The following is a 15,538-nucleotide window of genomic DNA, read 5'->3' on the forward strand; positions in this document are numbered from 1 at the left end:
ATGGAGGATTTGGTGTAATTGCACAGATACACATAGTTACGGTTCCAATCATTTGAAAAACTGCATTATCTGTAGTATTTAAAAAATCTTAGAGCAGGATGAAAAGGAACCTCAATTCAAAAGGACCATGTTTAGGTTGGAAAGTGCAGTTCTTGAAAATAGGAAAATGCCGGATTTACAGCTGATCACACATTCTGCTGTCTTACAGAAGTGTTATGACTCAGTCTGGAATTACTTGTTTCTGTACTTTTTTCACAGTTCACTTTCTCACTTGCAGCAAAGAATAAATCCATGAGGAGCAGAATTATATTTTGCAGTTGCTGTAAGCCCTGAATTTTCTGATGTGTTGATGCTTGATTTTTCTTGGAGTAAATTTTATTGTTAATATTTGTACTAACAGTCACATCTCAATGTCCAAGCCAGGGGTTGGTACACAGCAGAAGCATGTAATAGGAGAGGGATGGTCATTAGAGCTACGGATACACAATGCAGAGGAGGGCTTGATGAACATAGAGATGACTGATTGCATACTGGCAGTGACAAATTCACTAGGACTAGAACCCTGGACTTCTGATTCCATGGAAAAGCACCCTGACCTTGTTGACCACCTTTAAACCTGAAAGATGAAAGTCCTTACTGATCTTTTTCTCTTGTCCTTAGTCCAGTCATATTTATGTGCAACTGTAACATTTCGATTTGACCATAGGTGTGTGACTGAGTTATCATTCCATTAGCCAAACTCTTCATGGTCCCGTGGAAGTTAGGGAGGAGGGGAGTTTTGGGTTCTGAAAGCTGCATCCTGGGGACTTTGGATCTTTATCTTCGAAGGATCTATAAAGGACTGAGGCACAAAAGTATTTTGCTTTCTTTAAAGCCTGTTACCTTTTAAAACAATCTTTATTTTCACGAGAAGAGCTGATGACAGTCCTTATGTGCCACAGGCATAACTGAAGTACTCAGTTGTTCCTGATGAATCTTAAGCAGCATCTAACAAAGTCTTCAGATACAGAAATTATATCCAGATAGGTGTTTTTAGGGTCTGGAAAATTTAAGTTGACACAGCTGATGTCTGTACAACAGCAAAAATTATTTTTCAATATGTTTTGTTTTGGTCAATCCTGTCAAAAACAATAGGTGGAATTCTTTGAGCCCTTTTGGGATAGCGGAGAACCACGAATTGGAGAAAAAGGAGCAAGAGGCTGGAAAGCATGGATGCACCAACAAGAAAAGGGTGGCTGGGTTGTTCTTAAGCCTGGTATGTGTGTGTCAGTATGTGTAGTTGTATGTCCATATGTTCTTCTAAACATTTTGATTAGAATTATATAATCTGATTTTTGTCATGTTTTTGCATACAAATTTAAAAAAATATTTACTGAGATCAGGATGATGTATATCACACTTCACAGGGAATAGCATGTTTTGAATGTTCCGTGCACGTTATTGTTTATGGAACATTTTTGTCCTTTATACAGTGAGAATTAAGGAAGAGGGTGACATATCCTCCACTTTACGTTGAAAAACTCAGGCTAAAGGTGTGAGTACTTGGTGGAGATTCATGACCATCAAAAGTGAAAGGAAGCGACTTCCCTTAAGACCCTTTCACCATATTAATAGATGAGGTGGTATTATATTATTAGATGACAGTTGCCTCAAGGATAGCTAGATTTATGATTCCATTTCTAGAATCAGATTTCAGTTTCTTAAGCAAAGGTGTAGTTAAAATAGGAGGAAAACCTTTCCTTTCTCTTTGTGATGCAGAAAATGAAGGAATTGTGTCTTCACTTGGCTAGATTGCTTCTGGATGAGCAGGGATGCAGAAAACACTCCCCGCTGCTTAGCCTCACTTTGTCATGTGGTCTACAGCACTTCCTTTCAAGTCAAGGACTGTTTCTCAAACAGCTAAAGCTTTCAGGGAAGCAGGAGGCTGGAATGTGTCTGACCAAAGATGAGCAGTCTTTGCTTTTACTAATCCTACTGCTGTAGCAACTCTGATGAAGCAAGTTTGGGTCTGCTTTCAGTAAAAAAGGAAGTGAAAGTGCTCCCCTTGTCCCTGGTTTAAGATGGAATTTCCTTAGCCTGTTACTGAGGTCAGCAGTTTTATTTTTGATGGCTCTAGACATTTTGTTCACAAATTGAGAAGACTCAGTACAGAGAAGAGGACCACTGTCAGTCTTGGGCAGATCCAATATGTACCAGTGCTTTCCCCATACGTGTCAACCCCTAAAGTTCAGGTGCAATCTACAATTGAGTGTTCATCAAAAACCATCAGGTTTCTTCAAACTTTGATTAGATTGTGGAAATGCTGTCTTCTTTCATAGAGTTGCTGACTAAAGGAGATACTGTTGATCACAAAAATACATAGAGAGTAAAAATCTTGCAACAACCTGGTTGTTTTACCTCAAATTTAAGAAGAGGTGGGATTGGGAGTGTTTCACCTAGTTAATGGCAAATGTCAGGATCAAGAATTTGGACGTGGTGTAGAAATGGCTTCATTTTTGTAACCATTAAGTTTTGAGGGCTATTTCTTTTCCTCATCAAGAAAAAACATCTCTACAAGCTTTCCCTTCGCCTATAGGTGCTCCTCAGTTTCTGCATGGAATTAATATATTGCTGTCAGAGGAAAAATATGGTAATTTTGTCCAATAGTCCAGAAAGATTATAATAGTGGCATGTGGTTAAGCATGTCCATTTTTGTGTATGTGTCAGTACATGGGTTGTTTCAACTGCACATTAATTAAAATGCTGAAAATACCACATACTATAAAGTAACATGGCCAAACTTGTTTTGCAATGTTTAATGTTAAAGTACCATTTTTAATACACAGTGGTTTTCTTAAAATGTTTTATGCACACTAGTGTTCATAGAGCATACTTGAAATTTTATGCCCAGGTATGAAGAATCTAAATTGCACAAAAGGATGACTGACTCTTGGCTGTTGCTTGCAAATTGGTGTTGATAAAAGTGGTCCACAGCCTGTCAGTGTTTCCTTTTCTCCTCTGTGAAAAAGTTTGAGTGCTGACACTAATTCACAGCTTTTAAAAGTTTGGAAGCTTCCTACCTTCCTATTTTTACAGACTTGGTGTCAAAACCCAGAACCGTGATGTGGAAGTTCTCAGCTATGTCTTGTATGTTGTTTTATTAACACTGTATTTACTTCCATTGTTAAAGTAGTTAAAGTGTATGTCATGTCTGGCCTTTGGACTTGGTGGATTAATTTTTCTTTAATAATTTTGTGTGTTTATATATTGATTTGATTTTAGATGATGAGGATGATGAAGAGATAGATGAGGATCAAGAAATAAAAGATAAAACTCTTCCCAAGTGGCATATTTGGTTGGATGTTGAATATTCCCGTGAAGCAAGGCACTGGTTACCTTGGAGGCCAGACAAAACCAAAAAGGAAACTGAAGAAGATTGTGAAGATCCAGAAAGACAGGTCACTGCGCTATAATAGAACAAGGGGAGATGATAAGACTAGTTATCCTTTATTTTGAATTCATTGCCATGTTTTTGGGTATTTTAGAAGAGTAATACTTTCCTTTGTTTGGAAAAAAGATCTTTTCTTTGAAATTCAAAATTTACCTGAGGTTTTGTGCTGAGACTTCTGAAAACCATGGGAAGCTCATGGTAAACTTTGGAAAGTCTGGAGGCAAATAGCCTGTCTTTGCTGTTCAGTGATTCCTGTCATCTGTGTGGAGAAATCTCACAGAAATATGTGCTTAAGAAGAGATGTGCATTAAATGAAGTTTTCATTGCCTTCAAGTCAGATAGTTGGATAATTTTTATTCCTTGGGAAATAGGTCAAGTCAGACACTGATTTTCAAATTGGAATGTGTTAAATGGCCTATGCATTGAAGTCTTCAGACCTTCATTTTCTAAGTTTTCTGTGGAGGTCTTTGTTGCTCACAGGCAAAGAAATCTCTTGACAGCAAATTTACAGTCTGACTGGAGAAACAGATTGCTTGTTTAACTTGTCCGTTTTTAATTTAAATGACATTCTGATACCATTTAATAGTAATTCTAAATCATATTGATTTGAAAAAGTTCTTTAATTATATAAATTATGGATTTTCTGCTTTTATTTGATTGCATAAATTAATGGAATTTGTTTTAATTTCGTTTTTTTTAGGTGTTATTTGATGACCTTGGACCATCTTTAATCCGTCTTTCTAATCCAAGGCTTCAGCATCAACTATTGTACTCTTTTTTGCAATTCCTGGGAGTTCCATGTACAAGTAAACCTTTTCCTTCCAGTCTCTATGTTGCCATGGATGAAAATAACATCTTTGACAGTGTGCTTTATGATGATAAACCACTGACTTCTGTTGATTTTCCACTTTCTGGATTCAACAGTATTGGTCATATGGATACTATGTTACGAGGCAGGCATCAGATAGGCCACTGTAAAGAAGGAGAGGAGTTCATACAGAATGTCTTCCAAGTTCTGTCCCAGATATTTACAGGAAAGGAAAAATCTAACCTGGCCATTTGTTGGCTACAGTATGAAATATCTAAGGTAATGAAGAGTCTGCATATAATCAATTTTGTGATGTGTGGCTTTCTTCTGTTTTAATGTTTATATTGAATTTAAATAAATTTTCATTCAAGTTGTCTTGCAGGACTAAGTATTCAAATTGGGAAATGCCAGTTAAGATTGCACAAGGGGAAAAAAAAGCAAAAACCCCTTTTCTTCAGTGCATGTTACAGGGTGGCATGCTTGTAGCAAACTATTTTGAAGTTTTGGATAAATGTTATTATATGATACATTGTATGCTGGGCAGGAATCGCTGCAAGGGGTTTTTTACAGTGCAAAATGAGTCAGCCAAGTACTGCTAAGTGAATAATCCCTGATACCATAACAAAAACACCTAATCAAGAAACTTTCTGCCTCCTATACAAGTTACTTTTGTAGTGTTCTTGAAGGATATAACACCATATCACTTTCCCCAACTCTGGCAGTGTCCAAGGCCAGGTTAGATAAGGCCTTGAACAGTCTGGTGTAGTGTGAGGTGTCCCTGCCTGCAGCAGGAGGGCTTAGGACTAGATAATCTTCAAGGTCCCTTCCAACCCTCAAAATTCTGAGATTCTGTGCATATGGGTTTATTCAAGTAAAACTTCTCTAATAAATGCCCACAGAAGGGCAGAGGTTCCAGGTTGCCTTTCTAGTTCTTAAGAAAGTTTGATACTGTGTTTCCTTATGGGTAAGCTCACCCTCTCTTACCTCAACACTACCTGACAAGAAGATCTCATGTCCTGTAGTCTTCCCATCCAATCTCCACATTTGTCTGTTAGCGTGTTCCTGATGTGAAAAGCTGCTTGGGTTTATTTGTGGTAGTCATAAGCTACATCATTTTTTTTCCTTTTCTCAACCATCACAAGCTAGCAGCTCTGTGTTTGAGCAGCTGACCTTTTAAAAGAGTGAAGTTTGATATTATTACTTAATGTCAGCAGCAGGAGTAAGAATGATAAACCTTTGTAATTTACTGTGTTGGAGGGAGCTGACAACAGGCAGTTGTGACAACAGTATTCAGTAGCAACAGATCTGGCTGGTGGTAAAATATGAAACAATATGAAAACAAAACACAGTAATGAAATAAAAAAATTGCTGTGAAGGTTTTTTTTTCCTTTCTTCTTCCATCCCTCTCAAAATATGCTCTGTTTATTTTCTCCTGCAGGTAATTCAGTGTCTCCAAGCAAAAAAGAAAAAGAAGCTAAAAGCACAAGGGAGGAAGAGTAAAAAGTTGGCCAAGAATTTCCTTAAAGCACCTGACAACCGAAACAACCTTTGTCTCTGGAAACTTTATGCATACCTAGAGTGGCTGCTTGGTAACACAGATGATGCCAGGAAGGTGTTTGACACAGCTCTTTGCATAGCAGGCACAGGAGGATTGAAGAGTGCCCAGCTCTGCAGCCTCAGCCTGCTTTATGCTCAGCTGGAAGTGGAACTGCTAGAAAGTATAGAAGGAGCTGTTATGTCACGTGCTGTTCACATATTGACCAAATTGACTGAAAACGGACCATATGTGCCCTATAGTGGACAAGTGTTATCTGTGAATGTCTTGAAAGCTCGTAAAACATATGAGCATGCACTGCAAGATTATTTAAGTAAAACACCAGTTTCTGATCAGGATCAGGTCAATGATACTGATCAGCTGGTTAACCTGGTTGGTTGTTATGCACTGTTCCAGTATTTGACTGTTGGGATTGATGCTGCAGTATTAATTTATACCCAGGCTTCAGAAAAACTTGAAGCTTCTGGTTCACAGAAATGTGAAAATACTGGAGAGAATTTTGGCATTCTAAATTTTCCCACTGCTCTTGAAGCTGTCACACTGCTGCATACAAATTTACTGAGATTCCACATGAAAATTAGTGTTTATCCTTTGAATCCCCTTCGAGAGGCACTAATGGAGGCTCTGAAACGGTATCCTAGCAACCAATCTCTTTGGAGGTCATACATCCACATCCAGAGGAAGTCTCACAGTGCGAGCAAAGCACGAAGATTTTTTGATAATGTCACAAGGTCTTCTAACTCTTTAGAGCCATGGCTGTTCGCAATCCAAGCAGAGCAGATGAGAAAAAAACTCACAGAGAAGGTCCAGAGGTAATACCTTGCAGCTCCTTACAATTACGCTTTTTTGAATCTGTCTAATCACCTAACAGAGGAGAGAAAATGCTATCACAGTTCTCATTTTTCAGATGAAGAAGCTGTAGCCTAGAGGTTTTTTGTTCAAGGCCGAACAGGGAGTCAGTGGCAGAATCTTGAACAGAATTGGAGCCCTGGGTGATAGCCTTATGTCCTTTCTACTGAGCCAGATTGTATTTGAATTTGTTTGATTACTTGCTACTGGCATCAGGATGATACACTTTTCTTTAAGGAATTATTAAATAACTAAGCCTTCTTAGATGGTCAAGATAGACACTGTGAGCTTAGAAACTGCTGTATTTTAGTACTACAGCAATAAAGAGCATAATACAGAGAGCTACGCTGCAGTTTCTGTCTGAGCTGGCTGCCCTACTTAACTCCTGAATCACAGAATACAGTTGTGGCAGATCTGTTTCCATAGTGAGTCCTTGAGAGTTCAGTTTTCATATGGGGCTGTTACTAGGTAGAAGAGGCTGAAAATTCTATGAATTCACAGTGGTCTTGGCTCAAATTTTTTGCTCCTGAGAAAGGTGAAAAGGGTAGGAGATATGGGGAACAAGGTACATGTTCATTCCTAGAGCTCAGTCTCTTAACTGTTGTCTTCTCGTTGTTTGGAGCTACGTATCCACTGCTACCTACATATCTCCAGTGACATCGACAGCTTGGTTGGTTGTGTCTGCACATAGCAACAGATTTCTAGGGAAGAGTTACCTGGAAGTTTTACATAGCTGTAAGCTCACAATATTCACACTTGGTGAAATGACGTAATTATCAGTATATTTGCAATTATGGGGCATCCACTTCTTTGACTGCTGCAGACTGGCAGCAGGCATTCAGACATGCTAGTGACATTCCTGAGCTGTTACTACAATTTAGGATGACACAGACTAAGGGTTCTACAGCCACCAAATGTAAATGAAGATTGTACTTCGATTTTCTGTTAATTACAGATTAACGCTATGATAGGTTTTCATTATTGTTACTTGGAACTGAAAATTTCAGAATTATTTTCTCAGTGACGTTGAGTTCCTTTCCAGATTGTTCACTGCTAGTAAAGCCTTTCCTATACATTATATTTATAAGGAATAAGTTGGGTGTTGCAAGAGCAGAGCTGAACTACTGCAGCAGGGAGACAAGTGGCCTGTCAGTCATGCATAAAACTAATGTTTTGTGATGTTGTGACAAAATAAGAAAATGTCTGTGCTATGTCTGACTATTTCATATTCTGGTTTGTATTTCTGCTTAAGTGCATGGAATTCAGATGAAAAAATGAACATGAAGGGTAAAACAGGAACGTTCGTAAGTCAATGTTAGGTACAAGGCTTCAAATGTTTGACTACATGCAGAGTAGGTTACATAATATTCCCTTATGGCAAAGGTTAAGATGAGAGGGAAAATTACTTGAAAGGCACATGAGAAAAAGAGACAGCTTAGGAGCCAAATGTTAATGGGGAGTGGAACAAGCTGACAGGCTAAGAGAACATACACAGGCAAGTGATGTTGCCATCAGTGCTCCAGTCTTTTTCTTCAAGCTCAAGCATCAAAAGTAAGCCAGTCCGTATCAACTGTAGAAGGAAATCAGTGCTTTGGTGAAAACTACATACCTTCTTTTGTGTTCTGCCTGGAACTTAGGGGATTTGAATCTCTGGGTGAAAATTACTGTTGTAATTGTGGTTGAAATCCAGAGTTGTAATTTTGACCTTGATCGAAGACCAATGTATGGCCTTATAAAAGTGAGGGGTAAATTTGAACAAACTTGCCTGGGCACCGGAAGAAGATGTGCTGATCCAGACTTGAATTTCTTTTGAGCTGCTGTGCCAAGCTTAGAATGATCTTGGAGGTAGACTAAGACGTTTTAAGATCATATGATAGTGGATTATCATGTTCAAAGATAAATGATTTTTGAACATGCTACATGAATTTTCAAAAAATATTAATTTATATTTTTTCCCTAATTTTCCTATTTAGAAATGTGTTGATTTCATTAGCAAGTTCTAAAAATTTGGTTTATAACATTGAGTTCATAGCATGAATTACCAAAGCCTGGCTATATACGGTGCTGTGAACAGACAGTACATTGTTCTTTACCCCTTCTTACCTGGATGTGGTCCCTTGGCTTAGGTTTAAAGGACTGTTGTTTCTTCTCTCCTCTGTGTTTCAGGGCAGATGTTGGTGAAATACACTGTACTATTCCTGAAACTGGATTAACAAATCGGATTGTAGCTCTATTTGAACATGCAGTTCAGAGTGAAAATGGTACCCATTGTCCACTGCTGTGGAGAATGTATTTGAACTTTATGGTAAGAAGAGTATCAGTTTTGTTTTGTTTTGGAATTCTCACAAGCACGGCTGGAATACTGCTTAGGAAAATGAATACTAAATGCTGCCATGCTTCTGTGATTTGCAAGGTGATATATTTGAATTGTACTGCTCCTAATTGTTGGGAACATTAAGGAAAAGGTAATTCACGTGGATTAGGAGTAATAGCTTCTGACAGTGTAGTCTTAATACAGATGCAGACATTGTGTCTGTCATCTTACACAGATAAAAAGTATGTCATATCAATAGATGTCAAGCTGCTTGCCAGTGGAGTAGACCCTAGCATATATTGGTGAAGGAATTTGCACTTCCTGTTGAACTTCGAAGTTCCTATCAGCTGATTTCTTCATTCCATTGTGATCCCTTCTGGATGGCAACGTGACCCTTGGGTGTATCAGCCACTCCTCTCAGTTTTGTGTCATCTGCAGGATTGCTGAGAGTGTACTCTGCACCATTAGCCAGATCATTAATGAAGCTGTTAAATGAGATTGGTCCCAATTAGTGTCCCCCAGGGTACTGCTACTCACTGACCTGCAACTAGACTTGATCCATGGATCACCACCCTCTGGGCCCAGACTTTGTGACAGTTTTCTCACTGTCTGTGCATCCAGTTCTTTTGTCAACTGCTTATTTAGGGGGCTCTTACAGGAGACAGTATCAAAGGCCTTACTGAAGTCCAGACAGACAATGTCCACTGCTCTCCCCTTATCCACCAGGCCAGTCATTTAATCATGGCAGTTTATTGAGTTGGTCTGTCATGAGCTTGAGTGAATTCACAGTCTGCGGCTGAGTTTCTTTTCACTCACGTGCCTGGAAATAGTTTCCAGGGTTAGCTGCTCTGCTACCTTCCCAGGGCACAAGGTGAGGCTGACCAGCCTGTAGTTCACTGCATACTCCTTTTTCCTCTTCTTGAAAGCAGGAGTGATGTTTTACTTTCTTCAGTCTTTGGGTGCTTCTCCCAGTTGCTGTGATCAGTCAAAGATTGTCAAGAGTGACCTCTCAGTGACATCTGCCAGCTCCCTCAACACTTGAGGTTCAGTCCACATGCAAAATAAATGCATGGTAGGCAGAACATAGCTATAGCTTCTATAACTTGCCTTCAATTTTGACAGTCTTTTGAAACTTAAAAGCTGCATGTAAAAGTTCTGTTAACTGGTGTTGCAGTTCAATGCTAAAAAGCAATAATATTTGTTTCTTCCATAATTCCCCATGGAAGTACATAAATAAAATCATATAGTCGGCTTTGCTATCTTGGTTTTCTGGCTTCTCCAAAGTACAATATGGAAGATGAAAAAACTACGGTAATGACTTTCATTTCCCAGTGTTACTCCTCTGTTCACATCCCCTGGTGTAATGAGTTGTCAGAGGGGGATCCAGAAGGCTGTGAAATACAGAGGAGGCAGGGGAAGGAGAGATCTTGTTTTGTGTTTGAGAAGATCTCTTGCATGAGACTGTTAATTGTAACCATTTCTACACAAATACTTGCTTGTAAATATTTTATACAACTTCCTTTGTAGGAATGTACAACTGAATTACTGCTATTCTTTACAAACTAATAATGACACCCCAGTATGCATAAATGCTAAAGATCGCCCATTATGTATTTTATCACTAGTGCTTCATTTGTGGAAGATACCTTTCCACAAGAACAACAAGGAGTATTTACTAGATGCTAATAAGATGGAGGAAAATACTGTTACAGTAATAGCTTGGAATAACATTGTTTAGAGAAGCAAAATCAATTAGAAATATTAAAATTTTCAGATATGGTCATAGAAGAACTTGTGATTGTTCAGTATTACACTAAGTTCTGTAGATCTCTCTGTTTTCTCTTTGCTGATGAAACATAGGTTGTGGACAGTGATATGGGCTGGACTCTGGCTGAACTGCCAGGCTCAAAGGCTTGTAGTCAGCAGTATGAACTCTGCTGCAGGCCAGCCACTGGTGCTGTACCCCAGGGATTGATACTGGGACCAGTGCCCTTTAACATCGTCAGTAATGATCTGGATGATGAGAGTCTGTACCATCAGCAAGTTTGCAGCTGATAAAAATCAAGAGGAGTGGCCAAAGCACCATGTTCTGCTCTTGGTCTGTCCAGGCTCCTTTTGAATAGCCGAGAACCATGCAAATGAATGAGGGGTTGGAGCATGTGTCATACAGGGAGAGGCTGGGGATTTGCGGTCATTCATCTTGGAGAAGTGAAGGCTCCTGGAAGATACTGTCAAAGTATGGAAATACCTCATAAGAGGGTGTGAAGACAGCCAGAATCTTCTCAGTGCTGCCTCGTGACAAGACAAGAGGCAATAGCCACAAGATTAAATATGTAAAATTCCATTCAGACATGAGAAAAAGCTTTTTACTGGGAGGGTGATGAAACACTGGAATAGATTCTCCCAGAGGTTATGTAGTCTCCAACCATGAAGATACTCAAAACCCAACGGGATGTGGTTCTGAGCAGCCTGCTTTTGCTGATCCTGCTTTGAGCAGAGGGCTTGGAGCAGATGGTCTCCAGAGCTTCCTTCCAACCTCTGCAATTCTGTGAAAAAGGCAGAGGCAGGACACTACTGAAAGCGCTTTGCAGAGCTGCAAAAGAGTTCCTAAATTTCAAGAACTGACAAGGGAACCTTTTGATTTTTAGCAGCAGTACTGATGTAGTCAGAATAGAAGAAAACATAAACTCATTATGAAAGACTTCTCCAAATATCACAAAACATTTAGTGTATTTTCAGTATTCTGAAATTAGTGGGGTTTTTTTGTTTTGCTGTAAAAACCCATTTGTTAAGTGTTCTTTAAAGTATCTCAATTCAAAATATTTCTTCACAGGAGATTGTAATTATTTCTACCTGTAACTGGGATGACTGAAGCTAAGGGACTGTTCAGTACTCTGACCTCTGCTGCCTTTCTCTTTCTAAACTTCATGATAGCTGTGTGCTCTGTACTTGTATCACATAGTTAAATGGGTGCTTTGAGGAAGAAGTTTTAACTCCTTCCAGACAGTTGCTAATTTTTCATATCCATTTTTGTATGGAAAGAAGTTCAGCTGTACCAAACTGCTGCTGAGTAAGAACACGTATGTACACGATTTGCACTGCTGAGTATTACTGTCAAATCTAGGCAAAGGCACTGACTTGAACTGAAATACTCAGCAGAGGCTCTTTCTGTGAGTCCTTGTTCTCCTACTTGTCTTTAAAGTAAAGCCCTGAAACTCCTTTAAGATGTCAGAGGAGTGTAACCTGACAAATTGCATAGCTACCACAGTGTATAGTAAAAAGGAGTTCACAACAGAAGAACACTGAGCTTTTCAGCAATCATTTCTTTCTCTCAAAAGTAATTGTTTCAATATTTCAGCTATTACTGCACTAAAGTATGAACATTTTTTTTATCACACAGGCTTCACTAGGAAAAAAAGAAAAAAGTAAAGGGTTGTTTTATAAAGCCCTTCAAAACTGTCCTTGGGCAAAGGTAAGCACAGAAAACAGGTAAACTTGTCATCATACTTAAATTTTTGAAGTTCTGTATTTGAAAAAAAAAGTTAATCTTTAGTAGTTGTTGTAAGGACTTAGATGCAAATGAATGGAGAGGTTTCTGAGGAAGTAATGTTAGGATTTTCTGCAAGTAAGAGATGCATCTTAAATGGAAACAGGGTCAGTAGTCAGTGCTGTTTGTGTTTCAGGACAGGCAGGTGTTGCATTGAGGCACAGCAGTAGTAAATCCTGTGTGATCTAGAAATGACTGAGCCTTTCAGACTTTTGTCATGAGCATGGTAGTATCAGAAATACACAGCCAAATAAAAAATTATTTATGTAATAATATATAAAATTATTTAGGAGAACCTGCAACTCCTCAGGTAATGTCTGTATGTGCTGCAAATGCTCCAGTGCCTCTTGACCTCCATTTTATCTTTTTGAATGAAGTTATTTAGTAAGAGTTGGAAAAGACTTGCTTAAACATCTACTTGGCTGTCACTTTAGAGTACTAATCCTGTTTGTATTACTTTAAAGAATACTTATATAAGAATATTTATGTTCTTGCTACAGAGTTGTTGCTGTTCACATATTTATACTGTGTTTCTTGCTAGAAAGGTTGCACAGAAAATGTTCTTGTTGTCTTTCCAGGTACTTTATATGGATGCTGTAGAGTATTTCCCTGATGATCTGCAAGAGACGCTCGATCTAATGACTGAAAAAGAATTGAGAGTGCGGGTACCTATGGAAGAGCTGGATCTGCTACTAGAGATTTAAAAGAAGATTGTAGCAGAGCAGAAAAAGTACAGAGGCTACTTCCAGAGCTAACAATTAGATCCATCTTTTTTCATCCAGGAACTCTGTTGGGACTTGGGTACTATGTACTTGATATTTTTTTGTTGTTGTTAAATCTTTTATATAAATTCCTATCAAAATGGAGTTCTACCTGCAAGTATTCTGGAATCAAGAACTGCAATTTGCCTACAGTAATGGATCCATTTCTCTGAAGTATTGCTGACTCCCACAGAAGGATACCCTCTTTAAATAGCCTCCTGTTGAAAGTTGCCTGCATTTCTTATTCTGTTGTTTGAAATTACATTCCCTAGGGTTCAGAAGAGGTTCAGTACATGCCAGCTATGACTTGGTGAGCAGCACAGGAAATAAACATCTGCCAAATGGATGCTCCATTGTCCTCCAGTTGGCAGACTTCAGTAATTTCCTTCAGCTTGGTATGCCTGGTAACTACCCAGTCAAACAGCCATTACATCTGTACATTACAATCTGTATATACACTGTGAGTAAAAAGTAAATTTTTTGTTTGAGCAGGCACCTGTTTTGCTGTGCTTTGACAGATTACTATTTTAATATAAATATTTATGAAAAGTATACCTGAATATTTGAAAATTCAAAAGTAACTTGTTTTTCATTTTTTAATTTAATAGAACTCTGAGTGTATTAAAAATGAAAATGTGTCCATAATGCATCTCTGAGCAGCTCACTTCTAAACAAATTTTTGTAATTGATTACTTGCCTTTGACCCAAATCCAGGCAATTGTCGTAAGAGAAGTGGAGGTTTGATCTGTACTTGATTCTCATCAAAGAAGGCCCAGTCTTCTATGATTGTTTAAAAAGCAGTTTATATTCCAGGAGACTTTAAGCAAGCTCCTAGAGAAGTAATACGAAATGTGGTAACAATTTAAAGATACAATTATGTTATACATTTATTTTGTAAGACAGAATATGCTGAAATATGGAAAGGACTGTTTAGCTAAGAAACTGGATTTTCATCTGAAACAAGCATACCTGCAGCCACTGAATACCCAAAACTGCTTCAGAGGCTTTTCATGAGAAAACTAATTGTCACTAGCAGCACTAAAGCAATTGGGATCATCCAGCAGGTGAGATCTGGTTACACATGAAACTATGTCTGGACAAAGACGTACAACTTCTGGCTTCGGTTTGCCACCATGATACAAGATACAATACGTTTTAGTTCAGGCTGCATTTCATTTATTCCTTTCTAAAATTTTTTAAAATATTGCAGGGAATGTATATAATTTTAAATGATATTACAGCACTTCTGAAGAGCCTTATAATATTGATGTAGTTACAAGTGATGCTGGTTTTGCTGTGAAAGTAATTGATTAGACTTTGTGAAAAATATATAGTTTATTTTTAAAATCTATACTTCCTACAAAAATGACAGAACTCCTGAATTGGAGGTAGAAGTTACTCTGTACCCTGAACAGTAACATGACAAATTATGCCTGTGTTTGTTTATGCTTTCCCATCACAGCAGAATGCCATTTCCTCTAAAGCCCTGAAAGGGCCATGGAGAAGGGAGAGGCTTGATTGTGCTGCTGCCCAGGTTGGGAGGGAAAGATCATCTGGTCCAACCTTTTGTGGGACAAGTAGCCTAGATGAGATTAACTAGCTCTCTTTCCAATCACATTGGAAAACTTCCAGTGATGACTTCTGTATCCATCACTTTTTTCTTCCATGCATCCTGTCCCAAGTCCTTTCCTTTGCACAGTTTCTCCCAAAGCAGCAGCTGGGCTGTTTCCTTCATTTGAATGGTCAGAGGCTTCCTGGAGCAAGTCCTGCTTTTTAATTCAGACTCCAGTAGCTTTCCTGTCCTTGTGGGGAATATACTTGCTGTTCACTTTCTCCTGATATTTATTACTTTTGTCTTGATGTTCAAGTTCAGAAACTTTGGTCCAAGTGGTAGAAGTAATTCTGCTGCAAAAGCTTAAGAACTGAATTTTCAAACGTGTATGTTTTTCAGTTCCTGTGGTGGCAGACAGGGTACTAGAACAGAGTCCTTGGGTTCATTTAATGCAGTGCAGCTGCTCTTCAGGGACCTGAACCCACCTCTTTGTGGCTGTTGCTTTGAGCCAGCAGTAACAGCCCTGTCCCAAATAAGAAGTGCCTTGCTTGCCACACATGTCATAAAGCTCTTCACCCTCGAGCAATGATGAGATCAACTGCCATGATTAGAAAGTGCAACAAAATCCCTAGCTTTTTGTGACCTTTCCAAGAACACAGATCTCCTAAGGTTTGTAAGAATGGGTAATAAAACTTGTTTTTCTAGCTCCAGATGAAAAACAA

The 15,538-nt window shown here is 38.6% G+C and overlaps 1 protein-coding gene across 1 annotated transcript in view; it reads left to right on the forward strand.

Moving 5' to 3' along the window:
* Nucleotides 1–15,538, forward strand: part of NRDE2 (NRDE-2, necessary for RNA interference, domain containing) — a 30,577-nt gene extending 15,039 nt beyond the window's left edge. Inside the window, exons 8-14 of the mRNA XM_032112171.1 lie at nucleotides 1,135–1,255; nucleotides 3,262–3,437; nucleotides 4,131–4,517; nucleotides 5,677–6,605; nucleotides 8,809–8,947; nucleotides 12,357–12,428; nucleotides 13,082–15,538. Of these exons, the coding sequence (XP_031968062.1) occupies nucleotides 1,135–1,255; nucleotides 3,262–3,437; nucleotides 4,131–4,517; nucleotides 5,677–6,605; nucleotides 8,809–8,947; nucleotides 12,357–12,428; nucleotides 13,082–13,207 (1,950 nt within the window). The 3' untranslated portion in view covers nucleotides 13,208–15,538. The remainder of the gene's footprint in view (nucleotides 1–1,134; nucleotides 1,256–3,261; nucleotides 3,438–4,130; nucleotides 4,518–5,676; nucleotides 6,606–8,808; nucleotides 8,948–12,356; nucleotides 12,429–13,081) is intronic.

Source organism: Corvus moneduloides, chromosome 6 (assembly GCF_009650955.1).
Source record: "Corvus moneduloides isolate bCorMon1 chromosome 6, bCorMon1.pri, whole genome shotgun sequence".
NCBI lineage: Eukaryota > Metazoa > Chordata > Aves > Passeriformes > Corvidae > Corvus > Corvus moneduloides.